General features: G+C 40.6%; 3 protein-coding genes across 4 annotated transcripts; 2 read left to right on the top strand and 1 right to left on the bottom strand.

Moving 5' to 3' along the window:
- Nucleotides 1–1,469: 1,469 nt before the first annotated feature.
- emc3 (ER membrane protein complex subunit 3) lies at nucleotides 1,470–4,572 on the top strand. 2 transcript variants are annotated; one of them, XM_028406050.1, is made up of 9 exons: nucleotides 1,470–1,575; nucleotides 2,058–2,229; nucleotides 2,317–2,374; nucleotides 2,506–2,599; nucleotides 3,255–3,359; nucleotides 3,471–3,552; nucleotides 3,668–3,747; nucleotides 3,828–3,910; nucleotides 3,991–4,572. In XM_028406050.1, exons 2-9 carry the CDS (start codon nucleotides 2,075–2,077, stop codon nucleotides 4,117–4,119), a joined length of 786 nt encoding a protein of 261 aa, XP_028261851.1. In that variant the 5' UTR covers nucleotides 1,470–1,575; nucleotides 2,058–2,074; the 3' UTR covers nucleotides 4,120–4,572. The 2 variants fall into 2 exon arrangements, with proteins under 2 accessions (XP_028261851.1, XP_028261850.1); XM_028406049.1 differs by having other exon boundaries at nucleotides 1,482–1,719.
- An 817-nt stretch (nucleotides 4,573–5,389) lies between these two features.
- On the top strand, nucleotides 5,390–16,728 carry usp4 (ubiquitin specific peptidase 4 (proto-oncogene)). Its single transcript, XM_028406163.1, has 22 exons — nucleotides 5,390–5,585; nucleotides 6,719–6,846; nucleotides 6,935–7,065; nucleotides 7,148–7,274; nucleotides 7,386–7,531; nucleotides 7,980–8,041; nucleotides 8,160–8,303; nucleotides 8,968–9,085; nucleotides 9,168–9,341; nucleotides 9,438–9,596; nucleotides 9,869–10,093; nucleotides 10,177–10,260; nucleotides 10,336–10,430; nucleotides 10,525–10,707; nucleotides 11,886–12,112; nucleotides 12,182–12,379; nucleotides 12,472–12,542; nucleotides 12,626–12,741; nucleotides 12,829–12,978; nucleotides 14,212–14,315; nucleotides 14,669–14,757; nucleotides 14,884–16,728. The coding sequence occupies exons 1-22, from the start codon at nucleotides 5,434–5,436 to the stop codon at nucleotides 15,004–15,006; spliced, it is 3,006 nt and encodes a 1,001-aa protein (XP_028261964.1). The 5' UTR covers nucleotides 5,390–5,433; the 3' UTR covers nucleotides 15,007–16,728.
- Nucleotides 16,729–17,336: 608 nt separating this feature from the next.
- On the bottom strand, nucleotides 17,337–18,762 carry gpx1b (glutathione peroxidase 1b). Its single transcript, XM_028406834.1, has 2 exons — nucleotides 18,464–18,762; nucleotides 17,337–17,995 (listed from the first exon to the last, which is right to left on the bottom strand). Exons 1-2 carry the CDS (start codon nucleotides 18,677–18,679, stop codon nucleotides 17,645–17,647), a joined length of 567 nt encoding a protein of 188 aa, XP_028262635.1. The 5' UTR covers nucleotides 18,680–18,762; the 3' UTR covers nucleotides 17,337–17,644.
- Between the last annotated feature and the right edge of the window lie 207 nt (nucleotides 18,763–18,969).

The raw sequence follows: 18,969 nt of genomic DNA, 5'->3' as shown, positions 1-18,969 counted from the left end.
TTTGGCTCTGAGTGTTTAAATTGTTCAACCATGGGGGTGGGCATGTCAGAACCTCCAATCTGGAGGAAAGCACAAAAATCCTGTCCACAACACAGAGGCCACAGTGTCTCCTTTTATCGTCATTATGAATTAAAAGATACTGGCACAGGTGTCACAGAAAATCAGCCATGTTTAAATTAAATAAAAGGAGAAGATTGAAATTAATTTCCACAAACAAGTTGTCCTTTTCCAGCCATCTGCATCAAATACATTCAAAGCATATGTCAGAGATATGATCCTGATCCTGACTGCATAAGAACAACAAGGCTATCCCACAGTTGGTCCTGTCAGAGAGTCCAGTTCCTCTCCCACAACATGGCCGGTCTTCCTGATGATTAAAATGTTTTGGATGATAAATGTTTGGATTAAAAACAATAACTAAATGCATTGTTTGGTAGTTTATCCAAATAAAACAAACTTGGCAGCTGGGATCATAGTATAGACCAGTCTGTAGATCGTAGTAGTAACCTCAGACTCATCATACTGATATGTGGAGGTGTCAGGGGCTGCTTCAAATACATAAAGCAGAAAACAGATGAAAAATCTGTACTGAGTAGGTCAGGTCAGAGAAAAGTAGCTAAGATCAGGTAAAATACGGTTTATGGATACTGTCCAGAATAACTACCGAAAAGCAGATGTGATCTTGTACCTTATGAGTTGTAAGAGAGTTCCTGGATAGGAACTCCTTCTATCTGCCAGCTGCAGAGTAGATGATTGTAAACACACAGTAGGTAAACAGGTTAACTGTACATTCCCGCCCCCTGCTGATCAGGGTGGTTTATTACTTGTATAATACAATAAGCGATACTATAAACAAACAAAAACCCAGAAGGATAATTTTACAATATTTCCACTGTACTAACCAAAACATCCGTAAAAACATACACATTTTTACTTATTTGTCTGATTTGATATATTAATTAATTATTTTGTGTACATGAAACAATGTATGTTACTGTGCTATGATATTACATGAAACATATGATAGATATATACACATATAATAGAGATCCTGTTATACATGATTAACCTGGCGACAATACTCCCGCCGGTGGCAGGCAGCAGGTCTCCATTAAATACAAGAAGAAGAAAACAATGACAACTTCCGGTCTCTGGATAAGAAAAAACGGTCGTTTTACGTTTCTGCCTCTTCGCGATTTTGTATTTTGTTACTCTAAGTAAAGAAAGAAAATCAAAGTAATTTTTAAATTTCGGGAAACATTCAAACCCACAAAAATACACATAAAATACCTCGTAAAGCGAAAATCAAATATGCACCATTTTTTTATTTTTTTTAATATCAGCCTTTGAAGAAAAAAATTCAAATACCAAAAGACCACAGACCGGTTTACCTGTCTTCTGTCTTTTACTGTTACAGCGATAAATAAGTGGGCGTGGTTGTCGTGATTGACAGGCCTCTCCCGGTCTAGCCTCGAATGACGTTTGGAGGAGGCTGGGAGTGACTCCGCTGCACCTACTCGGTCTTAGCTCTCATTCATGGAGCTGGCACAGAGCGCGTTCACAGCGGCAGTGGATGTGAGTTATTTAGAACTATTGAAATGATTTAACTACCCCGTGGAGCGCATGAGTTGCAGCTAAAGCACACACTGAAAGCAGAGGTCGCTGCACTGAGACGATTGGCCTGCTGATAGCTACTGTGACCCGGACATCAGAAAGAAGGTAGCTAGCTGGCTAACGCTACCGTTAGCACATCACTAGCGACAGTGCTGTCCATCTTTGTGGTAACCTCACGCGTAAATACTGATGTTTTACACAGAGCCTCCAAACTGCAGTTTTATGTTTTGTTTGTTAAGTTGATAAGTGTCCAGGTTACGTTAACGGCGCTTGTTTGCTAGCTTGGAGGAACTGGTACCCATCCCCCTCTTTAACGTGTGGCGCAGCTTGACATACAGCTTATTGATATCTGCTAAACAGGCCTTGTATTAACCGCGCCTAACAAAGCTAAGTAGTGTTAACATCGCATCCCCCTTCGCCCACTTTGCTGTATCTTTGTTTAGTTAAGCTCCCGGACAAAATGGCTGAGCCGGAGCTTCTGCTGGACTCCAACATCCGACTCTGGGTGGTGTTGCCCATTGTTTTCATCACCTTCCTTGTTGGTGTGATGCGTCATTATGTGTCCATTCTTCTTCAAAGTGACAAAAAGCTGACGTTGGAGCAAGTTTCTGACAGGTATTTGACCTGTCTTTGTAGAGTCGGTGAAAAAGAGTTTATATGTTCATGTTGATGGATGTGTGTTGGTCTGCCTCTAAAATCCAGCCAGGTTCTTATACGGAGCAGAATCCTCAGAGAAAATGGAAAATACATTCCCAAACAGGTAGGAATTCGTGTTAATGAATTCTAATTGATACACAATTCATAGCCTAAAGTTAAAAAAGTTCACATAAGTTATATTTTCATGAGTACGCTGTGTAGAATAATGTTACTGAAAATATCTCTGTGTTTCAGTCCTTCCTGATGAGGAAGTTCTACTTCAATAATCCAGATGATGGATTTTTCAAGAAGACCAAAAGAAAGGTTGTTCCACCCTCACCAATGACAGGTAAACAAATACAGCATGCAGCACATCATAAGCTATGTGTTGGTCAATAGTTATTGTAATGTACTCATTTAAGGGCTACACCTGCTGTCTATTAAGCACAGACATCCATAGACCGCATCCTTTGGAGGATGCTCCCCCTCAGTCGGGACTTTGCTTTTGTCTGTTTTATAATTTTTCCGGTGAGGTTATGAGCTAGAATGTTTACTGTTGCCTGGAACATCATCAGCTACTCTGTCTCATTGTACACTTGTTACTCTGAATGGCTGATGTAAAAGAACTGATGTAATAAGTCAGATAGCTAAATGTCCAGCATGATATTATCCAAATAAATCTGCACGCAGTTCAGACTTATTTCTAGATCTGTAAATTCATATTCCCATTAATCCAGGCTGAACAACAGCACTGATAAGATCCCAGACCAAATTGTTCCTTAAAATAATTAGGAGAGATGAATCCAGAATTCCGTTATTGCAGCGTCAGCTTCAACTCGGCTCTTTATTTGTTTGCACCATAAATATCTGTTCAGCTACTGGAGGTCTTTAATAAAACTGAAAATAAACAAGTATATATTCATGTACCCTTGACCTTTTGCATAGTCAAGCAAACTCGGTCTTATGTGTTAAGTTAATGTGCTCCCTGCTGCATGTTTTGACAGATCCCAGCATGCTGACAGACATGATGAAAGGCAATGTCACCAACGTGCTTCCCATGATTCTCATCGGTGGCTGGATCAACTGGACCTTTTCAGGATTTGTAACAAGTAATCTTCTCACAGATGTTGCAGATTGTGATGTATAATGACAGCAGAAAAATAAGATGGTTTACTTTGACATTCTACAGTGAGTTTTTAATGTGCTCTTTCTTCACACAGCTAAGGTTCCATTCCCTCTCACACTGCGCTTTAAGCCCATGTTGCAGCAAGGAATAGAGCTGCTCTCTTTGGATGCTTCCTGGTAATTTAATAACACCCCTGTCTGTAGACATATTGTGTATAAGTGTCAAAATGCTTAAACGTGTATGTGAACTTCTGGTGATTTGTTTTATTTGTGCATGAATTTTTTAATCTAGGGTGAGCTCAGCATCGTGGTACTTCCTAAATGTGTTTGGTCTTCGAAGCATGTACTCACTGATTCTCGGCCAAGACAATGGTACGTTTTTATAGTTTATGGATTGGTCTGAATAAAAGTGATATTCCTAGAATACTGATCTCTGCAATTATCTTCTTCAGGCGCAGATCAGTCAAGGATCATGCAGGAGCAGATGAGCGGTGCTGCCATGGCCATGCCTGCAGACACAAATAAAGCTTTCAAAGTATGTTCTCTAGTGTCTGCATACAGATGTTGATGTTAGGTTTAGTGTCTTTTTTTCATTTGATGTCTGATATCCCTTAGGCTGAGTGGGAGGCTCTGGAACTGACTGACCATCAGTGGGCGCTGGAGAACGTAGAGGAGGATCTAATGAGCCGAGAGCTGGACTTTGAAGGCATGTTTAGCAATGAGCTGCCGAGCGGCATCTTCTGATGGCCGCAGTGTTTCAACTTGGAGCCTTCAAGATGAAATTTGATCTTTGCAGGGATTTGTTTTTTTTGTGTAAAAATACAGAGATGGAGACAAATCCATTCATGTTAAGCAAAGTTTACAAAAAGTAATGTGTGGTCATTGTTTTATCATTTATATTTACTTTTCCATTCCTTGTCCAGAAAATATCTGAAATGACTGAAATACACTGGTTCTGCTGCTGTGCCATTCATATTGCTTTGTTATTTTATCTTTGAGATACAGTAATTCAAGTATTGAAATGTGTTATGGCTTCCAACTGTAATATATGCTATCAAAATGCCATTGGGTAATAGAATCTGAACAAATCAGCACTTTTTTCTTCTTTTTTTTACGTCATGCAGTCAGACCAGATATCTTATCTTTTCAGATGTAACAAGAGAATAAAACTCACAGATCTGAATTATGTTTCTTTAATTGACTTGTCCCTTGCCTCTATTTCTTTGTGTTTTTGAAATCTATCGACAGTTTATTTTGTGAAGCAACTCGTGTTTTGTACAGTATACTGTTTTAATCAAAAGTAGTTTTATTTGTTATAGTGTAGACATTTTATATTTCAAACTTAACAACGTAAGTTAAATTTATTTTTAGCCCAGAGAAACTGATCTGTAGGAGTGAAGAGTTCTGACTTTTAAGATCCATCAGAAGATGATAATATGACCTCATTTCTAAGAAAGGTTTGACATCACTAATATCATTAACCTCTGAGTCACCGATCTAAAAATGTCTTAACCTAATTTTAAGTTACTATTTTTTAGCCTCATAAAATAACAGTCTAACAAATATATTGTACTATATTTTTTGTGTAGGTAGCTTCTGGGTATTCTGTCCACTCCAAATTGTCCACTGCTGCTTTCTTTAAATAGATATTGTCACACCATATTTCTGCTTACAGTGGAATAAAACACTTAAGCTGCTCTATTTCCCGTAACAATGGTGAATCGTACTATCGTGGCTCCATTGATGATGACTTTTCCTTCCAACACGCGGTACTTAAAGAGAACCCTGACCATTTTTTCTCTAAATACAAACTACAATTTTTGGGTTAGGCTCAGAGTTTGTGAAATCTGTTCTGAATCTGAATTTCTGGTCCATGATACAGCTCTGACTGTGTCTTACAGGTTATGCAGTGGTGATAAATGAACGCTGGAGAGCGACAACAGCGCTGCTCGACCTCTGTTCTGACCGTAGAGGAAGAACGTTTCCTATAAGGAACACTCGGAAGCTCGCCCAACTTCGTTTCTACCAGCGCGTTCACGATACCGGCACACTGGCTAAATGATGGCCGAAGGAGGCGGACCCGAGTCGGCTAACGCGGCAGACTCCGACTCGGAGCCGGTAGCTGCGCAAATGCCAACCCCTTCAATCGAGATTCAAAAACAGACTATTGGGTCACTTTTGAAAGCAACCCTGAGAAAGGGCGACGAATGGTAAGAATGGGCAGTTGGTAGACTTAAATGTGTTTTAGCTTGCGTTAGCTTCTGAGAAACAGGAAATGCTAACATGCTAAAGCTAGCACGCTAATGACAGCGATGGTTGCAGTCGACAGCTGCTGTGCTACTGATATTTGGACAAGCTAATGTGTAACAGATTAGCATGCTAGCTGCTAGTCATACGATTTTTTTGTGAATAGAGACGCCTGTCGTTAGGAGTGTCGACGCCCGTTCAAAACAAACAGAGCAACTGCCAAAGGTGTTCCTCTATACAGTTATTGAACGTTAAATTCTGATTTGTGAGAGGTTAGGCAGCGTTAGCTGATGTGAAAGTGCAGTCGATTATAGAATAACTTAGGCCCTGGATTCAAATGATGAGTTTCATTTAAGTCAAACCGGCTCGTAACTAGACAAGTTGTGACCAGGAAATAGGCCTGTTCACGGGATTAATAAGGTGTCATAAACTTGCAGTGGCATGCTAATGTAAGGTGTTAGATGTTTCCTGACTGTCCCACCAGTGCTAGCTGACAGACCCAGAGCATAAGGACCATCTAGGCCTCAGAATAATGAAACCAATATATTAAAGCCACATTTATTAGGAGACATGCTAGTCACAAAGCTAACAGTCACATATAAAAAGTGACTGGCTGTAGATGATGCTGAGTAGGGTTAATGTCTTATGATGCCTGCGGTCCAAATGCACATAAACATTGTTGCATGGCTTGATAATTCCCCTCCGGTTTAAGGACGGAGCGAAGACATCGTTTTATTAGGCTAATACTGTGTTTGAACCTTGTCTATCTCCAAGTGGCTACATGGCTGTGCTATATGACTTGCCATGCGACTGCTTGCTACCATGTTAATACAAGCGTATTAACTAAAGAAGATGAGATTAAGTTAGACTACTTGCTGTTACTATATCTGCAAATGCCAAGGCAGTTTGGTGTTGCATAATGTTCTGGGATGCCTTAGGGCAGAGTACAGCTTCTCACTTAAACACCCACATTTTGTCATGTTTTGACCCCTTTCTGTCCAGGTGATAATACAGTATAAATGTTAAAGCTTTTTAAAAAACAGTCAACAAAGTGTCTATCTTTGTTATAACTGTTACAAAAATCTGTTTGTTTCAGGTATCTAATAGACACGCGGTGGTTCAAGCAATGGAAGAAGTATGTGGGTTTTGACAGCTGGGATATGTACAATATTGGAGAAAGTTGCCTCTACCCAGGCCCAATTGATAACTCTGGGCTTTTCTCAGGTAGGACTGATTTCTCTCAAAGAGTCCCACACAGATTTTAAAAGACCAGACATTTTACCCTTTACTCATTTTGTTTGTCTCCTTACAGACCAGGAGACTCAGACACTTAAAGAGCACCTTATAGATGAGCTGGACTATGTCCTTGTACCCACTGAGGCGTGGAATAAACTGGTCAGCTGGTATGGCTGCCTCGAGGGCCAGAGACCCATTGTCAGGAAGGTAATGCTGTTGTTTTTTCATTGCGACCATTGTAGACTGCAATGCCTGGGCTATAGTCTCAAATGTGTTCCTCTTGCTCTAGGTGGTTGAACACGGGATGTTTGTCAAGCACTGTAAGGTGGAGGTCTATCTGCTGGAGCTAAACCTGTGTGAGAATGACAACATGGACAATGTCGTCACACGGCATTTCAGTAAAGCTGATACTATTGGTGAGCGATGACAACAGCATTCTAAAACAACCTATAAATGGCTCCATGCATAGGACTATTTAGATTTCAGTCCTTAATTAATCAAGTTTCCTGTTTTTTTCTCTCCCCTAGATACCATAGAGAAGGAGATGAGGACGTTGTTTAATATCCCATCAGAGAAAGAGACACGTCTGTGGAACAAATACATGAGCAACACCTATGAGCAGCTGAACAAGCCAGACAGCACTGTACAGGACGCTGGTCTCTTTCAGGGACAGGTAGTGTAGAACCATGTCATTCAAAGAACCTTGAATACTGATGGATGCACAGAACACCACAACTTGTTAACATACTGGTACTCGCTGTGTATGTATAATTCATTCAGTGGGCAGAATAACGGGAACATCAAAGTATAATGCAGCATGGTACATTAGCCCAGCATTTTAATATATATTATTAAAGTTATTTTTAATGCTTGTTAAAGATAAGAGATGTCAGCGTGGTTCAGCTATATGTTGGCTTTTACCACGGCAGCTATTAAACTCCTGAGCAATCCTGGCAGCTGTAAATAAACACTATTTGTTTTGAAAAGGGAAACATTAGGCATTAGATAACAGCTCGGCAGCATTTGGCACATAGCTGGTAATAAACTCAAACCTGAGACATGATAGCTTTGAGACAGACATCAGTTGTGTGAGCTTTCATTCAGCTTCTTTTCCTCCACAGGTGCTTGTGATAGAGCGTAAGAATGAGGATGGCACATGGCCCAGACAAGTCTCACATCCCAAGTAACAAACTATTGCTTGTTTCTGACAACAGTGCAATATCCAAGTTAACAGCAGTGAAAAGTTTGGAATCCATTGTAGAAATGTGCTTCTCTGAAATGTTTTCTCTCTTATACTCCAGGTCCAGTACAAACCCATCCAGGAATTTCACTACCTCTCCAAAACTTTCCTCAAACTCATCATCCAGCATATCCCCAACTGTAACAAACGGAGATAGCAGCAGCCCTGGATACACGCTTAACAACAGCACTTCTTCCAGCAACAGGAAAGGCATCTTTTCTCTTTTATTCTGCTCTTGATAGTTCGGGTTAGATATTTACAGAATCTGCATATCAATCTTGTAGTTTCTCTTTAGTTCACATACTTCATAGGAAATCCTTTCTTTTGTCACACAAGCAGAATTGAGATTAACTTTGTGTTTGCCCCCAATGTATTTTCCTGCTGCCCAACTCATTTTGAAATTGTTGCATCCCTCATTCACTGGCTAGATTGCTTCAAGTGCAGTTTAACTGTGGAAAAACATCACTCACTTGAAATGGCTTGCTATATGTCCAGTAAATACGACAGTAAATGCAGTTATTATTGCTGATTGAAAACATCACTTGCAGTCATGGGCACAGAATATACGCTTAAACACAACAGTTCCTGGATGCTCAACATTCAGTTTACGGAGGATTAATTTGTGCTCATATTTAAGTCAATTTCATGAATTTACCATATCTGTAGTAGTCGGGACTGTTTTAAATGGTAAGACTTTGGTTAAAGAAATCATTGGATATAAATTAAAGCTCAAAGTGTATTATATAGAAGTATACAATACATGTATAGAAAATGTGCGCATACAAGGTTGACATGTCTTTTGTTTTGTTGCTGTGTGAAGTTTCAATGTCTCTAGGAAACCAGCAATAACAGGTCTGTCCTTGTAACAGATTTGGTGGCTACAACTCGTACAGCTCCTCCTACAACTACAGGGAGTCACAATCACAGCCTGGCCTTTGTGGTCTCAGTAATTTGGGCAATACATGCTTCATGAATTCTGCCCTCCAGGTAAAAAAACATCACTGCATCCTCAGTTTCCACTGAAGTTTTCATATTATAGTAACTTATATTTTTGTTTCTTATCCTCCAGTGCCTGAGCAATGCTTCTCCACTCACAGAGTACTTCCTCAATGACCAGTATGAGGCAGAGATTAACCGAGAGAATCCCTTAGGAATGAGGGGTGAGATAGCCGAGGCCTATGCAGATCTAGTAAAGCAGATGTGGCTGAGCCGCAGCAGCTACGTGGCCCCACGTACCTTCAAAGTAAGTTGTTATACAGCTATATTGTATTGGCAAATAGCCACTTAAAATCATTGGGCTTCATATATATTAATAACGTCTACCTTTTAATTTACACAGACCCAGGTTGGACGTTTTGCCCCCCAGTTTTCAGGATACCAGCAGCAGGACTCTCAGGAGCTGTTGGCTTTCCTGCTGGATGGGCTCCATGAAGATCTGAACCGTGTCAAGAAGAAGCCTTATCTGGCCCTGAGGGATGCAGAGGGCCGTCCAGATGAGGTATGCATAATAATGCTTTGGTAAACTTTTTAAGGAGCTTTTTGTCTCGAAAAGAGAGAAGGCTCAAGCGGTGGCATTCATTTTTAAATCCACTTTAAAATTCAAAAAGAATGACTGAGCCATAAGGATTGCTGCAGTTTGTGAAGCTTAAGAGTGTGCCGTTTGATCTGCTTGATTTTGTAGCATCAAAATATCAAGTTTCATCACTCTTGAATAAATGTTTTAAAATGCTGGCTAAAAAAGTTTCCTCTCTATTTGCTGTGAAATCACAGATTGTTGCCAAGGAAGCCTGGACGAATCACCGCCTGCGCAACGACTCTATCATAGTTGATATTTTTCATGGCCTATTCAAATCCACATTGGTGTGCCCAGAGTGCTCCAAGGTGTCTGTAACCTTTGACCCATTCTGCTACCTCACACTACCTCTGCCCATGAAGAAGGACCGAACCATGGAGGTTTTCCTGGTGCGATCAGACCCCCAGTCTAGACCCACTCAGGTAAGGGTGGAACTAAGCTCTAATATAATAAATAATAACAGTTCCTAAATCCTGCTTTATTCTTTTTTCTTTCTTTTTGGCAGTTTCGAGTGGTGGTCCCTAAACTGGGTACAGTGACAGACCTGTGTAGCGCCTTGTCCAAACTCTGTTTGATCCCTCCAGAAAATGTTAGTCCAGACCTTTTGGTTTTTAACTAGTTTGAATATGGTGTTTTTTGCTAAGTTTTTCCTTTGATTTCATAGATGGTGGTGGCAGATGTTTACAATCATAGGTTCCATAAAATTTATAGACGGGATGATGGCCTCAACCAAATCATGGAAAAAGATGACATCTTTGTGTAAGTTGTCATCGTCTTTGGAGGGTGAGAGATTTGGCACTGTGGCTGCAGTTAATGGGAGTGTCTTGTGTATTTCTGTTGATGCTCTCTGCAGGTATGAGGTTCAGGAGGAGGACAGTGAGAGGATGAACTTGCCTGTATATTTCAGGGAGCGACACTCCAAGCATGCTGGAAGCTCCACAAGCACCATGCTGTTTGGTCAGCCTTTACTCATCACCGTGCCCAGACATAACCTCATTGCAGATGTCCTTTATGACAAAATCCTAGAGAGGATTGGGTAAGAAATGCAGGTTGCTTGTACATATTACATATACACATGTGTATATTATATACTCAGTTTTTGGGGGTTTAAACATGATCACCTAACAGCCCTTTGACTGTTTCTATTGTGCTACCTAGGAATTGTGGCATTTAGCCGATAACGATTAATTTGACGACAATTGCACTTACGTGTTTTTGACTCTAAATCACCACATTGTTCTAAGATGATACTGACAAATCATCAGTCAAGTTAACTACTCTTAACAGGTTAAGCTGGTAAGTAGTGATAAGGCGCAAACCAGCCATGTTTGAAATATGTATTGATAACAGATGCACAATGCACAAACTGCTTCAGAATAATAATGAAGCAAAAAGTTAAAGTAACTTTGTCCTTCAAATGTTCTTATCTTAAGGTCACAAAGCAGTGCATATCAACATTAAAATTAAACAGGACAAATAAGTTCAGAAAAAAGTCACATCAATGATTATTTCAAGTTTAAAAAAAATGTGTCTGTGCAAATTAACCTGTGACTGGAATATGTTACACACTCTAGTGCATGTTTTCACTCATACTGTAGAACAGCAGCAGAAAAAACACATTTAAATGTATGTCTGTGCAAATCAACCTGCATTACGTTCTTCCAGCTCTTACTTTGGTCGTAAGGAGCAAACTGACTAAACTTATCGTGGATTCTGGGCTGAATGGAGTTCTTTCCAATATCTGCTGGAGGAGACTTCGTTGTAACCAGCGTTGTGGCCTCGTTGCGCTTTTTTCGGCTTTCTTCGTACTCCGGCTTATGGTGACACACGTTGAACCTCTGTCAGGAACATACGGCATCATTTAACTAAATACCACTGCCTTCCGCCATTATTGGTAAACATCCACATGTGTGCACTTGCGGGTGATGGTGAGAGTACGTCATGACGAGGCACTAATCGCCGCAATCGATAAGTGGCAAATATTAATCGGTAATCTTTTTCTGATGATTAATTGCACACGATACGATTTTGCACAAGCCAATGCTTCCCCTGACCAAGAGTGAAGGGAAATGATAAAGCTTAATCAATCATCATTGACCCAACCCCACAGTTTTTCGGGGCTGCTCAGAAATGTGGAATAAAGACTGTTTTCTTTGCACTTGTGGTTCAAGCTGCTGTATATTAACTGATTTTTTATTTTTTTTTATTTTCCAGACGTTATGTAAAATATGCCCAGAGCCCAAACTGTGAAAGCAGGGCATCAGCCTCAGCCACCTTAGCCAGCTGCAGCCAGACCCCTGAATGTTCTACGTTGTCTAGTCTCAATGCTAGCCTTGGTGGCTGTGGCAGCCCCTTGTCAGATGGGGCGTCCTGCAGTGCCAGCTCCAGTAATGGCAGCAATCACTCAGGAACCTGCAATGAAGCTAATGGGCTTTATGATGGTAAGTGCCTGTCATGAACATTGATCACAGGAGCACAGACCAAAGCATTGACAATATTTGTCTGTTTAGGGGAAGAAGAGGCCATGGACCACCAAGTGAGTCCAGAGCCAGAAAACGGCCAATCTGAAGAAGAGGAGGAGACATCGGACCTTGAAAATGGGTCTAAAGGAGACACAGCCAAGCTCTTCACTTTCAGCATAGTTAACTCTTATGGAACAGCCAACATCAGTCCGCTGCCTAGTGATGGAAATGTCCTCAAGCTTAATCGTCAGTGTTGATATTTTAAACATACAACTTCGTGATCATTTCACTTTTCAGTGACACTTTGCATTAACAGATCTCCCCCCCCCTCCCTGTAGCACATTCCACAGTGGCAATCGACTGGGACACCGAGTCAAAGAAACTTTGTTATGATGAACAGGAAGCAGAGGTCAGTGTGCTGATATTCATCTAACAGCCTATGACACAACATGCAAACAGTCTATTTATATTCTATGTAAACATTGTGCACAGGCCTACGAGAAGCATGAGAGCATGCTGCAGCCCCAAAAAAAGAAAGCTACTGTAGCTCTGAGGGAATGTATTGAGCTCTTCACAACCATGGAGACGCTGGGAGAACATGACCCATGGTAAAGATTCCACAGCCTGACTTAACTGTCACAGTTCCACTTTTTCAACTATTAGTCATCTGTATCAAATATGATTTTCTTGTCCAGGTATTGTCCGACATGTAAGAAGCACCAACAGGCCACAAAGAAGTTTGACTTGTGGTCGCTGCCTCGCATTCTGGTAGTTCACCTAAAGCGCTTCTCCTACAACCGATGTTGGAGGGACAAGCTGGACACAGTGGTGGACTTTCCGATCAGGCATGTAGCTGTGATTTATGTATTATACACATGATACAATTCAATTTTATTTGTATAGCACATTTTACAATCAGAATTGTCTCAAAGCGCTTCACAGAAACCTAGAGCCCTTAAGAGCAGGTCAGCATGCAGGTCTGGAGGCTGAGACCTGCAGAGAGAGGCACAAAACGGCAAACAGTTTGACACAAATCGCCAGTATAAACCAGACTAATGACAATAGAGGAGAGGTCAGAGGGTGAGGCAGGATTTGAGACGTTTGTCTTTCACGTTGCTAAGACATGCCTGTAGTCTTGACTAATGACCCAATTTCTTCAGGCTTTATGGATAAATACAGCTGGGTGTATCATCAGCATAACAATGAAAGATACCTAGAGTCTAACCCAAATGTGGAGATTGTCACCAACATCAACTTCCCACTTATAATTACTGAACAACTATGTCAACATTACAAAATCACATGACAATGACAATGCTGTTACCTAATAATCCCCAGCCACAGCTGGTTGCCAATACATACACAACCACAATATCCTTAGTTTAACTTCTTCTGGTTTTGTTGCAAATTCTTCCTTCTCATTCCCTGCCTGTCCCTAGCTCAAATAAAAATTCCACAAAAATTACAAGATGAAAAAAAAAATACTACTGTGATTGGGTTTGTCTGTAAACTCTCTCCCCTCACATATTTTACATCTTTCTCAGTATTTACACATATTATCTACTTTTAAAGTCTATTCATTGTCTGACAAGTGAGTATTGTTATACTGGGCTCTTGCTTCCTGTTCATCATCATGCAGTGAACCTCATGCAAACTTAGTTAAATGTACCCTGCACTAGAGAGAGCAGTAGCCTGGAAATCAGACCAATCATCCTGAGTTCTGAATGAGGAAATATGGAATGCATTTTTTTATCTGAACGAACAATCAGACCTGTGTTTGTACAGCTCTCACCTTTTGAGATTGTGTAAGCTTTCCAAAGGTACCTTTCAACTCATTATCCCTTTTTCTGTTGAAACCCTATAAATTACTTCAGTTTTGAAAAGGAGAAGTTGCCTCAGGATATTGTGGCCCAACAGTTCCATGTCTCACTCTTGGCTGTGTCTGGTGTGTGACACCAGCCTCTGAAGCAGTAAAACTGTTGCTTTAAAAAGGCTGCTTACTCATAGAGGCTTCAGCAAACACCAGTTACACCAACTTGTGACTTTTATTTTTATTTATGGATTTTTTTTTTTAACAGGGATCTGAACATGTCTGAGTTTGTGTGTGACCCTAAGGCTGAGCCCTACATCTATGACCTTATTGCCGTGTCAAACCACTACGGAGGAATGGGAGGAGGTCATTGTAAGTCACTGTTTTTCCTGTTGTATTATCTTAAATTACACTTTCTTTTTGAGTAGAAAACTAGTTACACTTCCTTATGTGATGATATCCTCAACATTGAAACATTTTAGCTAATAATAGAGGCACCTTTACCAGGAGTTTTAATCATCACAATATGTGTTAACAGACTGGGAGCTGACACAACCAATATCTCTGATTAATTAAAATTTAATATGGCAAAGAGTCACACACTCTTGTCCTCTGTGGACTTGCTGTTCAGTCTTTAGTGAATAAAGTGATAAGCCTTTTAAAAAATTTGTTCCTGAGCATAGGACCTGAAAAGTTACTAACCCTGCCTCCCCTTGTCTTCACAGACACAGCATATGGCAAGAATAAAGTAGATGGAAAGTGGTATTACTTTGATGACAGCAGCGTCTCTTCTGCCACAGAGGACCAGATTGTGGTAAGTTTTTCATTCTTAGTGTGACTACAATACACGGTGATGCTTTTTGTATTCAAAGAATGGTGTCTCTGGTATCAGGTGTTCCTCTTCCTGTAGTGTAATCTAATCCTTGTTCTCCTGTTTCAGACGAAAGCAGCCTACGTACTATTCTATCAGCGGCGAGATGAGGAAGGCTCCTCTAAACCTCAACCTTCAGCCTCTTTGGGAGGAGCCCCTGAACCAGCTGACGACCACATGGACACAAACTGAGCAGCCCCAACACAAAGAGACACACTGAAACGCATAGACATTTGGACACACACATGAAGCTACTTTAGTGAGGATTCCACAGACTTAATATTATTAATCCTACCTTCCCGGCATATGATTCGATTTCCTTCTTGTATGTTGTCAACTAGAGCCAACAGCCTCATCAGAAGAGTGAACTGAGACACTTCCTCCCAGCTGCGGGTGGCCCACTGATTTCTGAACATAGAGCAGTAGTCGGTATGAATGAATATAGGTCCTCTCACTGGATGAACAGAATGTTCGAAGTGCCCTCAAATATGTAGATAAAGAAATGTTTGTTGCCCACAAGAGCAGTCAGAAATACTTTAAAAAAAGCCAAATGCAAATATTGTTTTAACCAAAGCATTTCTCGGTATTTATGATTAAAAAGAACCAACTTTGAAGACACCAGTGGGATACTGCTTAGATTTATCTCTTAATCATAGGGCTTTATATCAGGATGATGTGCACACAGAATACATGCCACTCTTGAGGGGGATGTTTCAGGATTTTGAACACCTGAGTCATGAGTTGTGGCAGGATTTCGGCCTTGCTCTCATTCAGCCTTCTGTGTTTTTTTTTTTTTGTTTTGTTTTGTTTTTTTGATACTTTGACGCACATCATTGTCTCTTCTTTCTTTCTAGGCCCTAAACTGATAAGAGAAGTCTTATCCTGACAGTTTTTTTTTTTTATTGAAAAAGCGGCCTTTTTATTCCTGCAACCTGACAAGAAAGGAGGCACTTTTAATTCTCCACGAGTACATTATCTACCTGCTTCTGAGGTATTCAGACCTGACAGAACAATATGGTTTGGCCCCAGCATTGAGGACTTACAGACAGCCATGCATTTCCACATCATTTTAGTGTGTCTTTTTAATCACAATTTCATTGATGCCCGATTGGACTCCTAGCTGACCTGCAACAGCTTGTTCATACTAGTGTTGTACATTAATGCAGCTCTGTATTGAAATGGCTGTTATTTGATATTTTAAAAGCACACTGAGTGACGCAAAATAAACCAGTATAAAAGTGGTGCTTTATTCATGAAAACTTGAACTCATTCCTTGTCGTGAGGAATGATCTGTGTGTCATCAGGTGGGGCAGGACAGCAGAACCTTAACACCACTGGCTTTTAAAGCCAACCAACTAAGTTGTGTTTTTCATCTTCTAGGTGGAATTTTTCTTAATGCAATTTTTTTTGACAAAAAATGAATCCAGGAAGCAAAGTTATGACTGGTGTCCTGAATGTGATTGATAGATTACAAACTAGAAAGAAATGACTTAATATCAAGGTTCTTCTTTGTGTATCTATTCTTATTGTTCTGTGGCATAAATCTGCACTTTGTTGCATATTGGCATGCTAATATATAGGGCCTCCAAGTGCTCTGTCTGGTCCTGCCTTCATGACTACCTAAATATAATCATTTATGCCTATGACTAGAAAAGCTTTACATCATATCTGTAATCTTAAAATACTACATTGAAAACAATAATTCAGCAGCAGAAGAATCATACCACCCCCATCCAAAAATCATGGTAGCAGTTAAAACTCAACGAGCAGAAGATATGTAAATAATCACACTATTTTAAATAGGTGTATAAATTCTTGTCCTCATATTTATCTTATTGATGATATCTACAGTTTTTGTTTTTAACTGAGAAATATTTGAATTCAAATTACAATAAAGACTGGAAGCCTCAACAAGGTGCTTTGTTTGGACTAATTTCATCCCACACCAAAGCTTTTTCTTTGCAGAAGCTAGTTAGGAAATACACCTTTCTGTTATACATTTGCCTCCTCTTGCAGGTGAAACGGTGCATAATCTGACTTTGATCCAAACATAATCAAATTTATAGTTCAGTAAAACAAGAGACATCAACAAGGTGGTGTGAGAAGCATGATAACCTAACACCTACAATTGGAGGCAAAATGATTAACCTCCCTAACCCCATCCACCCAACCCAAACCATGTGGAAACCACCTTCTTTGGGTTATATGCCTCATCTCCAAATGAAGGCAATAATTCCTTTGCCCCACTAAACTAAGGAGAAGAAAAGAATTACATTTTCCACTTGTAAACCGTGATTATATCAAACATCCCATCCTTATCACAAAATGACCTCAGGTTGCAGGTGATGCAACTTTAATTACCTGCTATTCAAGCCGGCTGGAAGAACATGAACTATGATCTGCAACCAGGTGTGTTAACTGGATCAAGAAGACATCAAACCAGAAGCTGCCTGCCAAGTTCATGATGAAATTGTGTTTAGGTGAAATCATCTAATAATACAATTCATTCAGAGGCACTCAGGATGATTGAAAAACAAATACATTTATTGGTCCCTTTGTATTGTCACACTGTGCTTGACATGCACACAATGCAGCTGCAAACGTTCTGCCTTTTACATTTCATCAGACACCTTCCTCACATTGCGGTTTCAGAGGGTGCCTTCATACAGTGAAAGAACATAACAACAGCCATCATGTACAGGGGAGCACAGGTGCTGTGGAACAGCATTGCACCACCTTCAGACGCTATGGAGGGAAAAATAACTGAGCACAGTGGTGTCAGACACAGAAAGCTGGAAGGCTGGTGGCAGCTGTAGGACGGTTGGAGGAGTTAGTTGGCCTGGCTAAGGAGCTTCTTGATGTCAACCTCGATGTCGCTGGTAAGGAACCTCCTGCTGTACCGCTTGAAGGGCACTCCATCTGGCCCGATGAGGAACTTCTCAAAGTTCCAGGCCACATCGTTCCTGCACACGGGACTCCAGATGATCAGCTTAGGGTCGTTCAGCAGGGATACAGGGTCATCACTTGGGTGTGGAAGCTTTTCCCTCAGGAACACAAACAGTGGGTGGGCATCCTTCCCATTCACATCCACCTTCTCCAGGAGCTGGAACTTTGGTTCGAAGCCATTTCCAGGACGGATATACTTCAGAGACAGGAGGATTTCCTCATTCTTGCAGTTCTCCTACACGGTGGATTACAACATAACTTATTACAAACGCTTGCTTTGTGCTTTTATTTGTTCTCTCTCTCTGCCAGGAATGACTATTCAACTTCCTCCTTTCTACAAGAAGCCTCAGCCCCAATAACCACCCATTAATGAGTTACTTATGTTAACTGTCTCATTGTATTCACCCTGATTACACCTATCACAAACTTTAGTACATGAGGAAACCCCACAGCTTCCTCTTTCTCAGTGTAGGCCTACCTCAACAACAAGAACACATGACCCTAATAAAAAACGATTTAACGTAATTTTATAAACTATAATATGCTGGTGAAATGTCTTAAATTTGGAAAGGAGCGTGCTGCGTGTGATTTAACACAAATAAATTATATTTCCGGGATAATAAAATACAATCACGATAAAATACAAACGAAAAAAACAAAATGTAAAATATGTCCGCTTAGCAGACACCTTTCACCTTCTCACCTGGTGGCCGAACTGGTTGCAGGGTACTCCCAGGATCACGAGCCCCTTGCTGGCGTACAGCTCGTGGAGCTCGTTCATCTGGGTGTAATCCCTGGTGGTCGTACCTCAGAGAGACGCCACATTCTCTATGAGAACGACTTTGCCCTGCAGGGACGAGAAATTAAACGTTTCTCCGGTTATTAGTTTTGCCGTGAAGTCATAAATGTTCGTCGCCATCTCTCGTGTCCTTTCAGCAGAATAACAGTATCCGTCCTTCTCTCACTCCTGTCACTCTCTGACTCCCTCTGCGCCTTCCTTAACCTTATGTCATCAAAGAGGACGTATCGGCTGTCAAGATAGTTCACGGCCGATAGTCAACTTCGGGCATGGCAAGTTCAACCATGAAAAAATGGCTGTAACTTGTATTTCTGGCATATGTAATCACATTTCTACTATTCAATTTATTCGATTCAATGTTGGCTTTTATATTTTCATTCTATGACCACGGAGCGTTAATATAACATGCA

Source organism: Parambassis ranga, chromosome 5 (assembly GCF_900634625.1).
Source record: "Parambassis ranga chromosome 5, fParRan2.1, whole genome shotgun sequence".
Taxonomy (NCBI): Eukaryota; Metazoa; Chordata; class Actinopteri; family Ambassidae; genus Parambassis; species Parambassis ranga.
This window is presented reverse-complemented; position numbering and strand designations above follow the sequence as displayed.